Below are 19,924 nucleotides of genomic sequence, written 5' to 3'. Positions count from 1 at the left end.
GACACCTCCGCTTTTGGGTTGGGAGGGGCGATTATTGTTCATACTAGATTAAAGCAGAAATGTTGTTAATAAAAGACTACTAGTCTCATTCACAGAGCTGTTAAACAACGTTACAGTGCCAAGAACACGGGATGCATGTATGTATGGATGAAGGGTTAGATGAATGAAGTCATTCTTCAGACTTTTATAGACTCACAACCCCCATGCATTTATTAATTATTACTACACAGCCAGAAGAGGATTGGCCACCCCTCAGAGCCTAGTTCCTCTATAGGTCTCTTCCTAAATTTTGACCCTATTAGGGAGTTTTTCCTAGCCCCTGTGCATCAACCTTGTTGTTGCTTGCTCTTTGGGGTTTCAGGCTGGGAGTTCCCTAAAAGCAATTGATGGATGGATGTTAAATTCTACTGTGGAGATTCTAGAGCAGGCTAGGCACGTGGAACCTATTGATGTGACATTGTACAAGGAAACAGGAAGTAGATGGGGCACCTCAAAGGTGTCACTGAGCTGTCACTCACCTGAGAATCCTTCCCTCTCTGGACACAGTCATCCCTGTTACCAGGCAGTGGAGGCCAATAGATCTACAAGAAATGGAGAGGGAGAGAGATAGAGAAAGAGCAAGAACATGATAAATCACTTCATAACATTATAATACTGTACATTGCCTAAATCAGCAATATAACAACTGGCAATTAAATCATGAGAGCATTATTGGCCAGTGTAATACAGTTCAGACATTGTAAGACATTAAACCAAGGTCCCCCTTATTAAGTCTTGGCTTCGCCTTGTTCTCCACGGGTTAATCAGATCAAACTGATGTGGGCGGGTCTGGTAGACCCTGGGATTCATTTACCCAATTTTCTATATCAGGAGAATCCTGCTAATTTAAGCCTTCTTTTGGCACCAGCTCCATCAGATGTTGAATTGTGTATTACAGGCTCAGAGACGGCCTCCTGAAACAATGGGTCTGTTGTGTTTTTACTGAAAAGCTTGCCTTGCTGTTAGGACGAGGCATAGACAATAAACAGAGAAAATGAGCATGCATGACTGGGTTTCTCACGTGTGTATTTGTTTCCCTGTTCGGGTGCAGGTACATGGAACCCCTACGTAAAAGCACACGTCAAATACATCGCGTGAGAGAGAAAGCAGAGCCACAACAGTGGGTCGCTGTAACACAGCTCGTCGTATTAAATGTGAATGTTGTAGACAGAATGACAGAACTCTACAAGTCAGACTTTATTGGGTACGTCTAGAACTAAACAAGAATAAATCACAGCCGGGCCCGTCTAAAACAGACATTGTTATAGTTGCAAAACTACAGAATCAGCTATCTGATGTCAGAATCTGATTTTAAGCACTTCACCACTTGCCAAAGTGTCTGGACTCAGATTTGATGTGGTCAACATGCTCTACTTCATCAACTGGGAATGAGAAGAGTGATTTACGGTCAAAAGAGCATGGCTAATTGCTGTTCTCAGGCACAATGTATTCTGGAGAATGCAGAGTAGTGTGGTCTTTTATGATGTTCCGTGCTTTCCAAAGGCATCGTGTATGGCAGATGCCTTGCACGGAAGGAAGATGGCAGTCGATGATGCGCTCTGAATTAACCACCCTCTGAAGGGCCGTGCGGTCAGCAGTGGAGCAGTTGCCGTACCAGGCAGTAATGCAGCCTGAGAGGATCTGGAGTCGATCAGTCTGTGGCACTGCTCAGGTGTTATGAGAGCCCAGGTTGCTCTTATAGTGGCCTTCAGCTCTTCTGCATTAGTGGGTCTGGCGTATCGCATCTTCCTCTTCACAATACCCCATAGATTTTCAGGCGAGTTTGCTGGCCAATTAACAACAGGGATACCATGGTCCTTAAACCAGGTACTGGTAGCTTTGCCACTGTGTGCAGGTGCAGAGTCCAGTTGGAAAATGAAATCTGCATCACCATAAAGTTGGTCAGCAACAGGAAGCATGAAGTGCTCTAAAACTTCCTGGTAGACGGCTGCGTTGACCTTGGACCTCAGAAAACACAGTGGACCAACACCAGCAGATGACATGGCACCCCAAACCATCACTGACTGTGGAAAATTTAACTAGACTTCAAGCAACGTGGATTCTGTGCCTCTCCTCTCTTCCTCCAGACTCTGGGACCTTGATTTCCAAAGGAAATGCTAAATTTACTTTCATCAGAGAACATAACTTTGGACCACTCAGCAGCAGTCCAGTCCTTTTTGTCTTTAGCCCAGGCAAGACCCTTCTGACGCTGTGTCTTGTTCAAGAGTGGCTTGACACAAGGAATGCGACAGCTGAAACCCATGTCTTGCATACGTCTGTGCGTGGTGGTTCTTGAAGCACTGACTCCAGCTGCAGTCCACTCTTTGTGAATCTCCCCCACATTTTTGAATGGGTTTTGTTTCACAATCCTCTCCAGGGTGCGGTTATCCCTATTGCTTGTACACTTTTTTCTACCACATATTTTCCTTCCCTTCGCCTCTCTATTAATGTGCTTGGACACAGAGCTCTGTGAACAGTCAGCCTCTTTAGCTATGACCTTTTGTGTCTTGCCCTCCTTGTGCAAGGTGTCAATGGTCATCTTTTGGACAGCTGTCAAGTCAGCAGTTTTCCCCATGATTGTGTTGCCTACAGAACTAGACTGAGAAACCATTTAAAGGCCTTTGCAGGTGTTTTGAGTTAATTAGCTGATTAGAGTGTGGCACCAGGTGTCTTCAATATTGAACCTATTCACAATATTCAAATTTTCTGAGATACTGAATTTGGGGTTTTCATTAGTTGTCAGTTATAATCATCACAATTAAAAGAAATAAACACTTGAAATATATCAGTCTGTGTGGAATGAATGTATACATTATACAAGTTCCAGCAAACCAAGGAACCAGTTGATTAGAGATGATTTTCGGGTTATTTTTGTCAAGGGACATGACCCAAAGTGTGTGGACTAACAGCAAAGCCTGAGACATAGATTGGAGGGAGTGGCCGAGGGCTGTTATGATGGAGGACCGGGGAGCAGAAGAGATGGAAGGAGGATTAATCCATTCACAATGCTACAGAGTCAGGTGGTAAAGGGAGCTGGAGCCTGGGGCCAGATTTACCCATCTCTGCTATCCTATCAGGTGGGAAACCACAGAGTGCTGATAAGAAGAGCTGCACTGAGACCAGCTTAGCGGAAACTCTAGACTGAGATAAGAGCATCACATAAGAGGCTGTTCATCACAGGGCATACGAGGACACACACACATAAAGGGCTCATGCAGAAAGGCCCAATAACTCAAACTGTGAAAGCATTAATCTCAGCAGGGATTACGTTATGAACCCCAGCGTTGGAGCTGTCTGGGATGATTTAGAGATGTGTGATGTTGGCGTCCTGCTGGTATGTATACATGTTCATACTTCCAATATAAGCCTAACCCCTGTCAGCAGTTCAACAACAACCCAGAGTCATCCCCATGCAGCTGGCTGACATTACCGATGGGACCTCTGATAAGCAAGGCCAGTCGAGGGAGTTCAGGAGCCATTCTTTATGTGGGGATTATTGGCTAGGTTAGGAGACGTGGGGTGGTCTATTGAGTGATGGAAATACATCAGGGTGCCAGGCTGAGCCTAGCATTAACTAGTTAATGGGTTTTTGGTTTAATTAGAACCTAAATAACCAGGTGACGGGAATTCTTGACTAACTCGTGACCTCACTTCGTCAGTCAACTAAGAGAGAGGAGGGAGACCTGCAGACAACTGTCTTGTAGAGTGGGGCAGAGGTACAGTTTTACCGGGGAACAAGGGTTCACCTCTTTGGAGTCCGGGTTGGTGTTGTCCAACCTCAGGGAGTAGAGGACGTCTTTCCCCCCCAGGAACAAACGGTCATGGTACTCGTCCAGAAAAACGGCGGTGAGAGAAAGCTGACCGTGGTGACCGCTGAAGACAGATGAACGGTTGGTGGCCACAAGGTCTGTGGAAGGAGAATTGAAGGAGGAGTGAGTATTAATAAACTTACTGGAAAAAAGATAAAACAAGGATGAAAATGAAGGATTACTATGATCAATATGTCCGGTTGGGATTTCAATGGAGTGTGAGTGGACACTAACTCCCCCGAGTTCAACGGCAGGCCAGCATATCTGAATTAGGTTCTATAACCCATTGTTCGAATTATTACCCATAGTTCCTGTATGTTTGTGCTAGTTGCATCGTCTGTTTTTACTGTGTCCAGCAGACCATTGTGCCATTCATATATTTACAGATGTTGGAAGAGACAGAGTCAGAAAGACATCTGTAAATAACATGGTATACATCAATCAAAAGGAAAAAGCCAGGGGAACACATAAACTAAGAAATGCATAACATACTTAAAACATTTTTTTTATCACATCTTTGGGGAAAACTAGGTTTTACAGAATCCACTTTTATGCACAATAACACAAAAGTTACTTTCATTGTAATCCTAAATCAGTTTCCATTATGTTATGGGGAAAGCTACATAGAACCTACAACTCCATATCAATTTTCAAAATGATCTATGAAAAGTTATATGTTAACTTTGACCTAATCTGGAATTTACTACAAAATGAATGCCTTGGACTCCTAGTTAAGGGTGTAAATTCTGGTTCTGGGTTGGGCTCCCTACTGCTGAGCCAGATATCTCCATGTTAGTTCCAAATAAAAGCACGGGGCTTCCAGAACAGTAGAGGACTGGTTTGGCTTCGGAACTGGAGAATGACTCAGTGTTCTAAGATGATAAAACATTGAAAGCAGTTTGGGTGGAGTCACCAATCTAAAATCTCTCCCTTATGTTAACATCCACTGTTTCCTATACTTCCTTCTGCTGTACACTACAACACACTGTTTCCATTAGAGTGCTGATTCTAATATCGTGCTGTAAGTGCTCTGTAGAACAAATGCATGTATTTTGGATGTCCTGCGCCTCTATTACACATCCTGAGTGGAGACTGACAACGTGATTGACAGTTGGCATGGGGACCGATTTAGGCAGGGGTTAGAATGGTACGTGCTGCTCTGAGGTACGCCTCACATCATTGCAAACATGCATTTGTTAAAGTGCTAACAAAACACACACAATCACACACACTCTGAGTACTCCACAGGGGGCTGAGGCTCATGCGCTCTCCTCCACGCTGCAGTCCCAGGCGGACCAAGCTCATACACATCTTAACCAGAGAGCATGGTGGGGAGGCCCCTGACATCCTGACTGTATGCTGTGTTAGCATACATTAAGCATGGCCTAGCTACTGGTGGCCTAACCACTGGTAAAGTGAGTGTTATAAGAGAGGACAGAATACCTCTAATAGGAAAACAGGATTTGACCTCCGACCCCAAAGTGAGCTTGGGATCGCAAAGATGTCCCGGCACTGGGAACATTCGGAGGTCTCGCTCCTTTCCTGTGTTGGTGTGCGTGGATGAGAGTATATTATACAAAGTATGAGGGTCTTGTGTGTGTGTGTGTGTTTCTGTGTGTTGTCTCTTTGCAAGTGTGTAAAGTGTTGCCAGACTGGACAACACAGCAAATCTCTCTCTTACCCGAACCAATTTAGATTCAGGAGGTGAAACTCTGTGCCTGCAGCCAAAACACTGATACTTTTTAAAGGGTCTGCATGAGAGAATTCCTCTACAAGAGAGCAAGGAAGACAAAGAAAACAGATAGAGGAGAGAAAGGAGATACAAGAAAGGAGAAACAGGGAGGGAGTAGAAAGAAGAGGAGAGGGAGAGGAGAACAATGGAGCGTAGCGATAGGACAGGGAGGTTTCTTTGATCTTTAACCGCCAGCTCAAAAGCGCAGGGCACTGAGCTCATTAAAAGCAGACTGATTTGAACCCTGTAGTATTATTCAGGGATTGTAGTGATTACACTAGAAACGTCCTTTAAGCCTTTTCTATTCAGTATCTAACTGCTGATTCACTGGCAACAACAGCAAACTAACAACGCATCCACAGTCCCTCAGCAGAAGGGATATACAAGGTTGAGTTCAAGTCCAGAGCTATGCAGGGCCTCTGTGATAGACAGGTTGTGCATGGCTAGAGAGGGGCCCTTATGCATCACTCAGCAAACACTCGGTAGAGTGTAGAGTGATAAGGGCTTGTCTCTCAGAATGCGAGTGTGTGTGTGTGTGTGTTGGGGTGTGTGTGTGTGTGTGTTTGGGTAGGCAGAGCAACTCGGCAGGGAGACTTGGTGGAGATGCGTCGAAACTGACAGTGGAGTGATGACAGTGTTGCTAAGAGCACAGTTGTCAAGCTCCATCATGTGGTCTGAAAACAAGTTGACTAACAGTGGATACACATCACAGCTTTAACACTTTAACATACACACAAACACACACACACACAGTTGCCCTGAGCACTGTCATTAACTGTAGCCAGCAGTGGAGAACATGTAAAATAGTTTATTCCTCTTATGTTTATTTCCTAATTGGAAATAAAACCCAATCTTGAACCAAGAAGAAAGCAAAGCAGAGGTAGCAGGAGTCAAACCAAAACCCTTTTATTGGGACCCGATGAAACAATCCAATGAAACAATCGCTTTAGCAGTTGCCAAACCCAAGGGCTGCCAGTTATTACAGCCTTAAAAAGGTTATTGGAAGACTTCTGAATTTCAAAGACTAAGTGTAGCTCTTAAAGAGATTTTGTTAGGTTTTACAGTGTTTTCTTTAAACTTAAAATCAGAAAAACTCAGATAAAATGTATTTTCTCTCTCTGCATGCAGTGTGGATATAATAGGTTTTAGTCATTTGCTGTGGTTTACTGGGATTTGAGAGGTAGAGTTGCCACAGTTCAGTCAAAGACCTTCACATTGATCTTTTATAAATGTAACTCAAAAGACAAAGTTTGCGGAGCATATTATTCACAGGACAGTAGCAGGAGAATGCATTATTACAAAAAGAAAATAAAAATAGTGTTTATCTTGAATACAACCAGTAGCCAAGGCCCTAGGCCAAGGAGGAGGAAATGTGCTATTCTGAATTAACTTTCCAGAGGCACCAACTTGCCCAATGATGAATATATGGAATAGAGGTTATGCATGTCCCATGAGCTCATGCCATTTAAATCTTAAGAAACATATTTGAAACAGTGTTAAATATTTTGGAAGGCTTACCAAACACATTTACATAATCTGCATATTTATTTAGCAGGCTAGTCTAAGATCTCTGTGGGCTTATTAGACAAAGCAGCCTAAAGAGTTCTTAAAAAACCTTTCTCCTATTAAACCACAACCAGTCAAAATGTTTCCATCTGATGGCTTCAAAAGACGCTCTGTTGGCTACCAGGCTGTACGCTGCTGGCCACAAAAAGAGTTCAAGCATCCAAAACGTATACCACTGTGAATCCCTAATGGAAAGAGACATCTGTTCCAAAAAAAGACCAACGTTGTTGTGTTCTTCTAGAACCATAATGCAACTTTGAAACATAAAACTTGAATATACATTTTCATGGAATAACGTTAAACAATGCTGTCATATGCTATAGTGTTCTTGGCATTTTGTTTTCATGTCATGAAACTGTATTTCTATTTCAACTGACTATTTCAGCTCCTGAATCCCTAACTCCATCTGATGTACTTTACGGAATTTAATTGTTGTTTAGGTTCAACTGTATCCACAGCAATGATTTCTACTAAATGAAAGTGAGAACAGTATAATATATATATATATATATATATATATATATATTGTTCCAAGAACACTACAGGATATCTCTGGTTTAGCTAATTCGATTTTTATATGATTTTGGAGACTGAATTCGCATAATTGACTCTTGTTATGGTCATAGGTGGCAAGACTTAGCTCTGGCCCAATTTATCCCGTAGTCATTCAGTTACTAGCCAGAGCAACTTACAATTTAATATTAGCATTTCATTAAGTTAGTACAGTTGCTTTAAGTCTCCAGTTACATTAGTCAGTTCCTCCCAAAAGCAGTAGATAGACCTTTAACTATTCAAAAGCTGAATTGTTAGCAATTTATATTCTATGTGTTGTTTTTTATTATTTACAAGTAGCAATGCAACTAAACAGATTTTAGAAGTGCTGATTTATTTTCTCAGCTGTGGGTGCAACGATAGGCTCTGCTGTGCACAACCTCTCAGTTCCAAAGACTGACCTGTTGCGACAACAGGACATAACGAGACAGTTGAGAGTCTTGGTTATTATTATTAGTAAAATTAACACATTTATACATTTTGATTACAGTGTAGCTTCTAAGACCGTAAGTTATTTAATGTCCCAGCTTTTGCCAGGAGCAGAGCTCTGTTACATGAAGAGCTTCAGAAAATCCACTGAGCTGAAAATATTTTAAAAAAGACACTGCAATTATCTCCAAACCACATTCAGGGGCATCCTAATGTCTGATAGGATGTGTGAATGTCCCTGTATCCTTTCAACAGAATGCTTCCTGAGGTACTGCCCACTCAACGGACAGACAAGCGATGGACAAATGGACAGATGTGATGAACAGACAAAAAGACAGGTTCTGTATGCATCAGAGTGAAGAGAAGAAGGGGGGCTCTGAGAAAGACTCTTTTCGGTAGGTAATAATAAGAAATATTCTGTAGAAGATAATGCTACAGACAGTGCTGGAATGCGGTGTCTGTTTTCATGTTGTTATCATCAAACACAGGAGCAGCAAACCAGAGGTGCCCAACTACTTGAAAATGCCTCGACAGGTTCAATGTTTTCCACCGATCCGAATGAGCTGAGGATAGGTTTCAGGTTGAGTGCAGTGTGAGTGTTTAAGCCTGTGACAGCCGACCGTGACGTAGGGCACGTTGCACTGCTATAACGTCTGTGTTTTGACAGAGACCTGTCATAGCCACATCTCCTTTTCCATACCTTTAAACATTATCACCAGGCTCTGTGGATCGCCACCTCACAAACTGTAGTAGACACTGTACACACACACACACACACACACCCTGGGGAAAGTGGAAGTCAAATACCCAACAGTTCTGAGCTCATCTGGAGCTTGTTAGAGCTATAACAGTCTCACGCTTCGCCTCAGAAAAGTCAACCACTGTCACACTTGAGCTCACACCATACATTTCTTTGTTTTTTTCACTTTCGCTCTATCCATCTTCATCTCCATTCTTTTTCTCTCTTTCACCTCCATAAAAACCTCACCCATAGCCAGACATCTGCCAATTTACAACCCTATACTTCCAAACAACATATCCCCGTATAAACAGCATTTTATATGTGAAAAGAAATATGCTAAATTGACATGATCGCACTACGAGAAATAAACAGAATCTTTGTCAGACACCACCTGCTCTGCGTCAGATCTTGACCAACACTTCGTTTTAAACATAACAAAACCACCTATGCTGCCACCATCCACTCATTGCTGTGGCTAACAGTTTTTTTCTCTACATCCTAATCTTTCGCCTACTTATTCTCCTTCTCCTCAGTCTTTCTGTATGTTTGTCCAGGTCAAATAGTCTGGGACTTGGGCAATAAACACATTTATTTTTTAAACCACCTGTTTTGGTGTGGACATATAATAAATTGTTCATATGTGAATAATCTATAGGAATACCACAAGCATGACTCAGTGAGCCATGAAATTCCAAGAAAGCGAGTGGATTTGATCAACTGGGGCACAATTCGACCCATACATACATGACAAAGTACACAATATTCAGGGATCCTCAACAGCGCTGGCCAAAAATCGTGGACTCCGTCTTCAAGAGTGACTTAAGAGTTCATACATCTGGTCTGTCTTCTCCTCAGAAATTAATTCCCTGTATTAGGTTTGTGTGTGTGTGTGTTGTTGTTGTGTTTCTGACCCCAAAATGACGGGTCAGAAACAGAACAATTTCTGATTGGTTAAATCAATCAGAATAAATGCGAGTAATGGGGACATATTTCCTGTCCTCATTAGGCTTAAGGCAAAATACTATGCAAAGACAAACCCAAATGACCCGGGTATTTCTGAGTCCCAGACACATCACCACAGACCCAGATCATGCTTTTGCCACCTTAGTGATGCACTGAGCCATCGGCGAGAGAGAGAGAGAGAGATAGAAGAGAAATATATAAAGTATGTATGTAAAGGAGCACCCTAAGGCTCTTGTATATGACTGTATATTCTACATATGACTCAAATTCAGCTGAAAGCCAAGCGTTGTTAGCAATATGCATGTTAAAGAATTTCTGTTACACTGGGCTCAGGATGAGGAAGTGAGGACGAAGTACTTCAAAGGATTCTGTATAGTCAAAATTTATTTTTTATGGCCGCAATTTCTGTTTGCTTATCTACTACAGTTGATTGCAAGTCTGGACTTTAAAAGACCAATTGAAACAAATGTAGTTGTAGAAAAACAAACACATTCCTGGAATTATTTTTCTAGTGAGCTCTGCCCTTGAACAAGAGTACACTTCTATCAGTACTGTTGAAAAGTATGTGTTACAAAATACACTGGGGTTCAGTTCAAATTACACAAATACACATATCACTAATATCATAATACTAATAATAGACTCTCCAGGACAATGTTACTTGTTTTAGCGCTGCTGTATATTATTGCTATGTGACAAGAATGCCAGGAATCCAGGTCAACACACAGTACCCTCCTCCTCCCACATCCATCTCCACCTCCATCTCTTCCCACATCCATCTCTGCCCACTTCCATCTCCACCTCCATCTCCTCCCACTTCCATCTCCACCTCCATCTCCTCCCACTTCCAACTCAAACTCCTATTCCTTCCACTTCTATCTCCACCTCCATCTCCTTCCACATCCATCTCCCCCCATCTCCTCCCACTTCCATCTCCTCCCCTCTCCTCCCACTTCCATCTCCACCTCCTATTCCTCCCACTTCCATCTCCACCTCCATCTCCTCCCACTTCCATCTCCATCTCCTCCCCTCTCCTCCCACTTCCATCTCCACCTCCATCTCCTTCCACTTCCATCTCCGCTTCCATCTCCATGCACCTCCACCTTGGTCCTCTTCTTCCTCCTTCTTCTCCCATATCTCTTTCCTAGTCCGGACTACTAAACCTCGTCCTTAGTGTCCATTCCCAGCAGGAAACCCAGTTGGCCGGACCACCACCTTTCTGCTGCCACACCCCCCACAGATGCACATTGCACAGGAAAGCCCCCTGAGCCTGTCACATATAGAATATAATATAAGGAAGGAAGCATAACATGTGCCTGTCATCTCTCTAGCCAATCTGTCCAAACTAGATGATGTATGGACGCTGTGACTCTGTAGGGGTCCAGAAAGGTCTGTGTGTGTGTCTTTAGGACAGAAATCAGGCGTTTGTCTTGGCTGGGGACACGACACTTTGGGCTCCGTGCTCAGTGGTGGTGACGTGGCCTCTCTCGGCTCTCCTCAACAGCATTACATCATGACAGTCTGTGCTGAGTGGGTTTCAGTGCATTTCCTGTGTTTCTGTTTGACAGAAAGAGCAGTGTTTAAAGAAACACTGGCGTTCATTGGCGCGGTGCTCAACTCCTGAGCTTGTTTTGTTTGCATCTTCAAAACACATTCTGATCCTACTGGCGTTCAGTTAGAATTGATACACACACAAACAAGCGTATGTACACACACGTGTGCAAATACTCAAACCTCTCTCTTATTGGTGGTCTCAGGACGCTTATCTTAGCACAGACACAGGTTCCCACACCAAGCCAATTGACAGGCCGGGGAGACGAAGGCCTCAGCACTCTGGAGAAACCAACTCATTCCATTGGCTTTCAACTGTGGATTGAGGTTTTACCCAAAACCCAGTCCAAACCCAACTGGCTCACACCCAGTTGTCATAACCCCCTCAAAACCTGTCATTATGGAGGAAATAAGGCATGCGTGTGGATGACTGGTGTGGAGGGCTCTGAAATGGGACAGGGACATGACCATATGCTCATATTCCATACTGGTCCATAATCAGTCAGACATTCTCCAGGGACAGCCAGAAGAACCAGCACCAGGACACTTCCGGGGTGGGGGGGGGCTATAGTGGGGTTCTGGAAGGCCCAGGTTCAGTCTTGTCCATGCAGACCCTGTGGAGAATTTCTCCTCTCTTGGGAATGAACCAGTGACCGTTGTGCACACAGATAGTCGGGTCTGGACATGCTGGCTCTCCCAACCAGTGGAGAACAGGCAGGCAGCGCCCGTGATGAAGCACTCTCTTTCATAACAATCACACACACATTCAAACAGGGATGGTCACACAAACGTGGAAACTGTCAGTGAGGAGGTCAGACAGGTTTTAGTTGCCAAGAGTATGTAATGAACACAGGGAGACCAGTGTGTGTGTGTGTGTGTGTGTGTGCGCAAGTGCGCGTGAATGCGCCTGTTCCTTGTAACAAATATATCATGTGCAAAGGCTCTGTTGCTTTTAGGGCTTCCTGTCAGCAGCTCCTGTGCAGAACTAATTGATTGCTGAGCCAGCAGCCTTGTCTACTGTGGGGCACATCACCGCAAGAGACACCGAAGGTCTTCCACCTGCTCTGTGAACCCTCCCGGAGGGGTTTCCCATCACCCCCGGTTGTCTCCCAAAGGACCTTCGCTGGCCCGGAGCCAGACTCACTAGCGGAGGATGTCTATTGGTACGACATGGGTCATACACATGTATTCACACATGGAACACTGACGCATTCACACACACACGGATGAAGACAACTTGTCAAACTGCCAAAATCCTTGTGTGGATGATAGTTCTACGGCCACAACGCAAAAAGCTGTCCTTCCGCTGTCCAAATGATGGCATTTCCAACAGCCGGCATAATGTAGTTGTGATAAAACATAATGAACTGAGTTATTTTTTCAATGCTATTGATCTCCTGTGTCTAAATTAAAATATGTTTCTTTTGAACCTAAAGTGGGGAGAACAAGTATGTGATACACTGCCGATTTTGCAGGTTTTCCTACTTACAAAGCATGTAGAGGTCTGTCATTTTTATCATAGGTACTCTTCAACTGTGAGAGAGAAAATCACATTGTATGATTTTTAAATAATTAATTAGCATTTTAGGGATAAAATTGTAGACCGGCACAAGTCTGGGATGGGCGACAGGACAATAGGCAAGCAGCTTGGTGAGAAGGCAACCCAATAGAAAATCTTTGGAGGGAGCTGAAAGTCTGTATTGCCCAGCGACAGCCCCGAAACCTGAAGGATCTGGAGAAGGTCTGTAAGGAGGAGTGGGCCAAAGTCCCTGCTGCAGTGTGTGCAAACCTGGTCAAGAACTAAAGGAAACGTATGATCTCTGTAATTGCAAACAAAGGTTTCTGTACCAAATATTAAGTTCTGCTTTTCTGATGTATCGATTACTTATGTCAAGCAATAAAATGCAAATTAATTACTTAAAAATCATACAATGTGACTTTCTGGATTTTTGTTTTAGATTCCGTCATTCACAGTTGAAGAGTATAATAAAAATGACAGACTTCTACATGCTTTGTAAGTAGAAGAAATCGGCAGTGTATCAAATACTTGTTCTCCCCACTGTATGTTTAGTCAGACAAGATAAATATATTTGACATAATTATAAAATGTGCACCTATACATACAGTATATATATATGTTTTAGTTTTTTTGTTTCAGAACACATCCTAAAATAAAGCAAAAAGACCTACAGTAGGTTATGTTTGGATTAACTATCATTCTCAGGGATAGAGCAACATACTTCTCACCTCTCAATATTAAATATATTCCTTGTTGAAAGGATTTGTTAAAACACTCACACACTGCTTCTTCACACGTAGCTTCTTCCCCATTGAAAACCAGCTGAAAACACAGAACTTTAACCAAACCCTCCGTAAATTCATTTTCCAAAAGGAAAGTACAACATTTTCAGCTTCCCGTGTTCTCTCCACTGAACATCAGCCAATCGAAGAAAATAAAATATCTAAGAATGAGATGTGACATTCAATCAGTGTGATTACAGTAGCATTTTGGGGTTAAGGCCTGTGGTCATGTACCAGGCCTCTTTGCATTTAAACATTTTTGTCAATACGACAACCCTCCATTCCCAAGTCCCTGTGTTTCCAAGCCCCATGGGACCACAAGGAGATCCCTGTTGAAACTGTAGCCTCCCTCACTCCCCCTCGGACCAGGCCAGCCACCGACGGGCATCACCGACTCCCCCAGCATTCAGAAAATATACAACCCCCCCACTACTTATTCTAGAGCAGCAGAGAGGGAACATGTATTGCTGTAGGTAAATAGCTTTAAAAAACGTTACATAAATTCTCCCGCTACTGAAAGGTATGGAACTTTTTCTTTCTTTCTATCTTTCTTTACCTATGCTATGGGACAAAATCAGTACTCTCTCTCTCTTTCTCTAGTAAACTATACAAAAGAGGTCTGGTCTGTTTACCCAAGCGTAGCAGAGGGAGAACCTTTTCAGAAGAAACAGAGAGGCCACTTCAAACCTCAACCATCCATCATCCATCGTCTTTAAGATTATATGTTATGGAGCACTGACTCAACAACTCGCACACAGTTGTCCCGTTCAGAAACACAACATAAAGGGGAATGGGAGAGGGGTCTGAGGAGGTAGATCACGGGGGAATGCGGTGGGAATGGTTCAGATAAATAGATTTAACCCCCTGGACTGTGTCCATTTGTGTAATTTGTTCCGCGCATTAACAGCATTGCCATTGCCCCGGTCACCGGGGGTTTATTTTGGCTAGTTATTCACACAAATGCACTGTCAAGAGCTTAGAAAGGCCTGATCCTATGACATGAAAACACACAACTACACTAAAATAGAGTCAGACATAATAAACACACACACAGAGGACGAGACTTCCACAAACACTATATCACTAACACATACCGACAGACAGGGACAGCGGAGCACTAATCCACATGACAGGTGGTCAATGACACTTTGTTATGCCTCGAACTGTCAACCTGCCTGCTAAATGGGACCGGTTATTTGAGCATTCAGGTGTCGTACCCTGAACTGAGCCATTCTTTCTCTGTCCCTTTATTCATGCCTCTATCATTCCTTTGCTCTTACTGCCCTTACATCCGTTCGTTTCTGTAGCTCTGTTATCTCCTTCTATCCATCTTTCATCACTATTCCATCATCGTCTCCATTCATGGCTCTCTTCGCTCTGTTGCCGTAAAAATGCACACACACATTCACACACACACACACACATTCAGACACACATACGCACATTCACACACACACACACACACACACACATTCACACACACACACTCACTCAAGAATTTTTGATTTTGCCATCCATGAGGACTGGCAAAAGTATTCCCATTAAAAAGCATATTTTACTTGCCCTAAATCAAATTCTATCTACTCTGGTTCTAGTGGGTCAAACCATTTCCTGATCTCATGTTCTGCTTCTAATAACGGACTGGTTCAGCCCTGAGAGAACAGGTTAGTGCAATTATCAACCAAGTAAAAAGAATACCTAAGTATAGAAGTGAATTAATCAATCAAATAGATTTTATTAAGCCCCTTTTTACACAAGTAGTTGTCACAAAGTGCTTTTACAGACACCTAGCCTAAAACCCCAAAGAGTAGGCAACAAGAGTTTATGCACAGTGGCCAGGAAAACCTCCCTTGTAGGGTCCAAAATGAAGAAAACTAGAAGTGTTTCGGCCCTCCAATCTGCATGCTATAAATACACTTGTTTCCACAGGGAGATCAGCAACATTTACCCAGAAGGTCGATTTATCCTTGTTTTACTATCCTTAAGGGGATATTTGGTCCTCATAAGTATATTAAAAGGACAACCTCACCCACACACACAAACACACACACACACAACTCCTATAGAAACTGGCCTGGCACACAGAACCTGCTGGTCTCAGTACTGATGCAGCTCAGCTGGACCCTAATGGCTCTCTTGACAATGATATACGGAGGGGTTAAAGAAATGGACCAACAGATTAATCACTTTTGTGTGTGTGTGCGTGCGCACGTGTGCATGTATGTTTGTGTTTGTGTGTGTTCAAGAAAAATGAACCTGACTCCAAAGAAAAGGCCAAAGGCATGGGAAAGCAAGTAACTGAGACAGACCAACAAAGCAAAGTTAACTGTAGCTTATCAGAACCAAACCCATGAGTAAAAGGCCAAGCCCCTGCCAGCTGTGAAACTATTGGGTGGAGCGAACCTGGGGGGGGTGAGTGGTTGCCAGGCCATGTTACCTAATTGGAGGCTGAATACAGCTACCAGTTATAGCCACCACTGGGCTGGACGAATCGACAGGCAAAATGATGCATTTTACTGACTTCTCCTCAGAGAGCTCCATATACAGTGGGGAGAACTAGTATTTGATACACTGCCGATTTTGCAGGTTTTCCCACTTACAAAGCATGTAGAAGTCTGTAATTTTTATCATAGGTACACTTCAACTGTGAGTGATGGAATCTAAAACAAAAATGCAGAAAATCACATTGTATGATTTATTTGGAATTAATTAGCACTTTATTGCATGACATAAGTATTTGATACATCAGAAAAGCAGAACTTAATATTTGGTACAGAAACCATTGTTTGCAATTACAGAGATCACACATTTCCTGTAGTTCTTGACCAGGTTTGCACACACTGTAGCAGGGATTTTGGCCCACTCCTCCATACAGACCTTCTCCAGATCCTTCAGGTTTCGGGGCTGTCGCTGGGCAATACGGACTTTCAGCTCCCTCCAAAGATTTTCTATTGGGTTCAGGTCTGGAGACTGGCTAGGCCACTCCAGGACCTTGAGATGCTTCTTATGGAGCCACTTCTTAGTTGCCCTGGCTGTGTGTTACGGGTCGTTGTCATGCTGGAAGAACCAAACATGCAAAATCGCCAGTGTATCAAATACTTGTTCTCCCCACTGTATTGGTAGGAGGCTGAGGTGAGGATGGAGGGTTGAGTTGAGGATGGGGGTTGAATTGAGGATGGAAAGTTGAGTTGGGGATGGGGTTGAGTTGGGGATGGGGGTTGAGATGCACATGAGCTGGGATGCTGATCCTTGCTTTGGTTGTAATTTGCTGCATAGCTGTAAAAATGCACCTATTATTTGCTAAAATCTTGACAGCAGCCGTAAGACTCAAGTGTCACCTTTCTTTCTTTTTTCTCGGGCTCCGCCTCTCCTCTCTCACACCTTGTGCGTTGCCATGCCTCTCTCAGCTCGGTCCGTGGCACATGGTTTGTTGGCATTGTAAGCTGGGATCTGTCACTTCAGAGGGCTGGGGCGGAGGTGGCGGACAAAGTGACACCTCCAAATGGAGCTTTCAGCCTCCAGAGGCACACGTGTCAGAACGCCAAGGAGTGTGACAGCAGAAGAGGTAAGGGCTCTGAAGTGTTAGGCCTTGGCAGCAAGCAACCCACCTCGTTCACCTTGCCTACATAGTAGCAGGCAGGGGGGCAATTTGCTTTGGAAATAATGGAATAGACAGATATTGATGAGGAACATTCTTGAAGCAACCACCACTCTACGGTAGACCATTTAGAAAGCTTTCTTGAGCTTCTGCTTTCATAAAGTTATCCCATAATGACTATTTTCACAGAAACCCACTCTAAACCCACTGCTCCAGTTGAGTGAAGGGGCAATGCCAGCCGGATCTACAGCTAGTCCACCCCGATTATGTCAATCTGTGCATCGAACAATCAAACGTTTTCACTCCATTTTCAGTCTCATATTTCTCAAAGCTGTACATTATGCCTTTTCATAGGTGTGATGTGCCAACTGGCCCAGTTTCTGAGATTTTTTTTTTTTTGCCTTTCGTTTATTCCAGAAGCCTGGGAGCACTTAAGGAAAGAGAGAATGAAAGGGAAAGAGAGGGAGATAGATAGACCGGGGAAAGAGTGAGAGGGATGGAAACACCCCAAATTCAGGCCTCAGGGTCTCTGGACTCAGTGACAGATTATTCAGTTCCGTCTGTATCCCCTGTTGAACAACATCTGGATAACACTGTGAAAACAATCCCATGCATTCATTAATGTGGACTAAAACAAACTGCTCCTCCATCCAGGACACTCTGGGAACCACTGGAACCCTCTGGGAATGGGTGATGTAAATGAGCTGTGTTTGGGTGTGTGTTCATGTGAGGGAAAGACATGCGTCGTGTGTGTGGGTTGTGTGTCCACTGCCCAGGCTGGAGTGTGGATACGCCTGCTGTGGAGGAGGGGGGCGTGGCAGGAGTTGAGGAGACGGAGAGCCGGGGGTTGGGTGGGGGTAGGCTTCATCCACAAACCCTCACCAGCACGAACAGACCAGACCTGGGGCTACGATGACACCCCTGAGACCCCTGTACACACTCGCCTTCCTGACCACCAGCCCCGGGGACCCAGACACACTTAACAAGCCCACTGCCAGGAGTTCAGGGCTGTTACCCACTTCCCGTAGCAAACACAAACTCCTCCCTGACCGACGATCCATCCACCCTGACACCCGGAGCAGGCAGCAGACTTGGGGGGGTGGGGGTGGGTGAAGGGAAGCTGTGAGTCTGGTCTGAGGGACGAGTGAGAGGTTTACTGGACTGATGTTATCTAATAGTGGAGGAGTGATCATGGGATGGAGTGGCATAATGTATGGAGGATAGGAGTGGTCATCATGATTCATAGGAAGCAGGGCTGCTTGGTGCCCCTTCCTGCTTTAATTATTCCTACTAATTGATTAAATGAGAAAATGCCACTTTTTCCTGTTTCTAAATTACCAGTAAATCCCCAGAGAATGGTGATGCCTTAAGATCCTTTAGCAGGATCTGAACAGGGGACACTTAACTGAGCACTAAGGTCAATACAGAGAAGAACAGTACAGTGGAACATTTACAAGATAGTTAAGTGTGCAACACGATAAAGAAAATATAAGAGTGATCATTTTCTAATGAGAGAATAAATTCCAAAATGGAGGAAATCCTTTTTGATATGTATTACTAATAATGGCAGGCCCACTGGGACTGGGTAAGTGCCGAGTTTGTGAAAACTGGCCAGGGAATTCAAATGATATGGTCCAGCCGTGTCAAGAACCTCTACATATACAGGCTCCCTTAAGTAGACCAGCCTACTCGGGGGTATCACACATGCAAGGCATTAGGAGTGTAATCTGACAAGGTTCGGTTTAATAATGTCTATACTCGTGAGGTTGCTAAAGCGCACACAGATCTCCCATTGTAGGCGTAGAATAGTAATATATGGTGTAAGACAATACGTTATTAATCTATGTAAATAGCCGACTGTCCGCAGAGATTCCGTTTCTGAGTCGAACAGCGGTGCACTGCACTATAAACGTAATTAAAGCACAGGAATGGAATAAAAGCCTCGTGCGCCACGGTGTGCCTAACCGCGAGGAGGTGAAAATATGCCCAAGCGCCTCAGGAGGAAAGTAGCGCTGTGTTCCCGTCAAATTAAAACCAACAAACTAAATTTAAGGCAACAAATCACCGGTGCATACAGTAGCCCACAATCAAACATATTTGGGAATACGCAATACTTTTCCATGACAAGACTCACCAAGACGCCAGTGCGTGGGTTAGTTGTAACACTGACTGAAAATATTTAATCCAAAGTATAGTCTATAAGACAAGCCAAAGCCCAATGATTGTATTGCAAATAACACGTTGTAAAGTTCTAGAATGCAATAGTACAATCCTATTTGGGTAGCCTTTGCTTGCAGACATGCAGAAATAATCGAAAAGCAGCAATTATATGACAATTTATGAAAGAAGCATATATTATATAAGCATATAAAATTGAGTGATATGTAATCGAAATGTTTTTGACAATAAGAAATAGTTGCCTAAACCAGCAGGCCTAAATCATGCATCATGTTTTATGTTAACCTTATTATATTGCCTGATGTTCAGTAGAACACATTAGCTCCTGCATTGTTTAGGTGAGTCCTTCAGCAAACAATGTTAGTAGCACGTCCTTTCAAACAAAGACAAATAGATAAATATGATAAATACATTAGAAATAAATATCTGAATTATTTCCAAGTTGTAGGCTAGTTAAACATTTA

General features: G+C 43.5%; 1 protein-coding gene across 1 annotated transcript in view; it reads right to left on the bottom strand.

Moving 5' to 3' along the window:
* sema3bl (sema domain, immunoglobulin domain (Ig), short basic domain, secreted, (semaphorin) 3bl) overlaps positions 1-19,924 on the bottom strand; it is a 47,556-nt gene that overhangs the window by 26,935 nt on the left and 697 nt on the right. The window contains exons 2-3 of the mRNA XM_010895849.4: positions 3,786-3,946; positions 519-581 (exon numbers count right to left, since the gene is read on the bottom strand). Coding sequence (XP_010894151.2) covers positions 519-581; positions 3,786-3,946 — 224 coding nt within the window. The remainder of the gene's footprint in view (positions 1-518; positions 582-3,785; positions 3,947-19,924) is intronic.

The sequence above is a fragment of the Esox lucius genome, chromosome 12, assembly GCF_011004845.1.
Source record: "Esox lucius isolate fEsoLuc1 chromosome 12, fEsoLuc1.pri, whole genome shotgun sequence".
In the NCBI taxonomy this organism is placed as follows: domain Eukaryota; kingdom Metazoa; phylum Chordata; class Actinopteri; order Esociformes; family Esocidae; genus Esox; species Esox lucius.
Note: the sequence above shows the minus strand (reverse complement) of the source record. Positions and strands in the feature narration are given on the sequence as shown.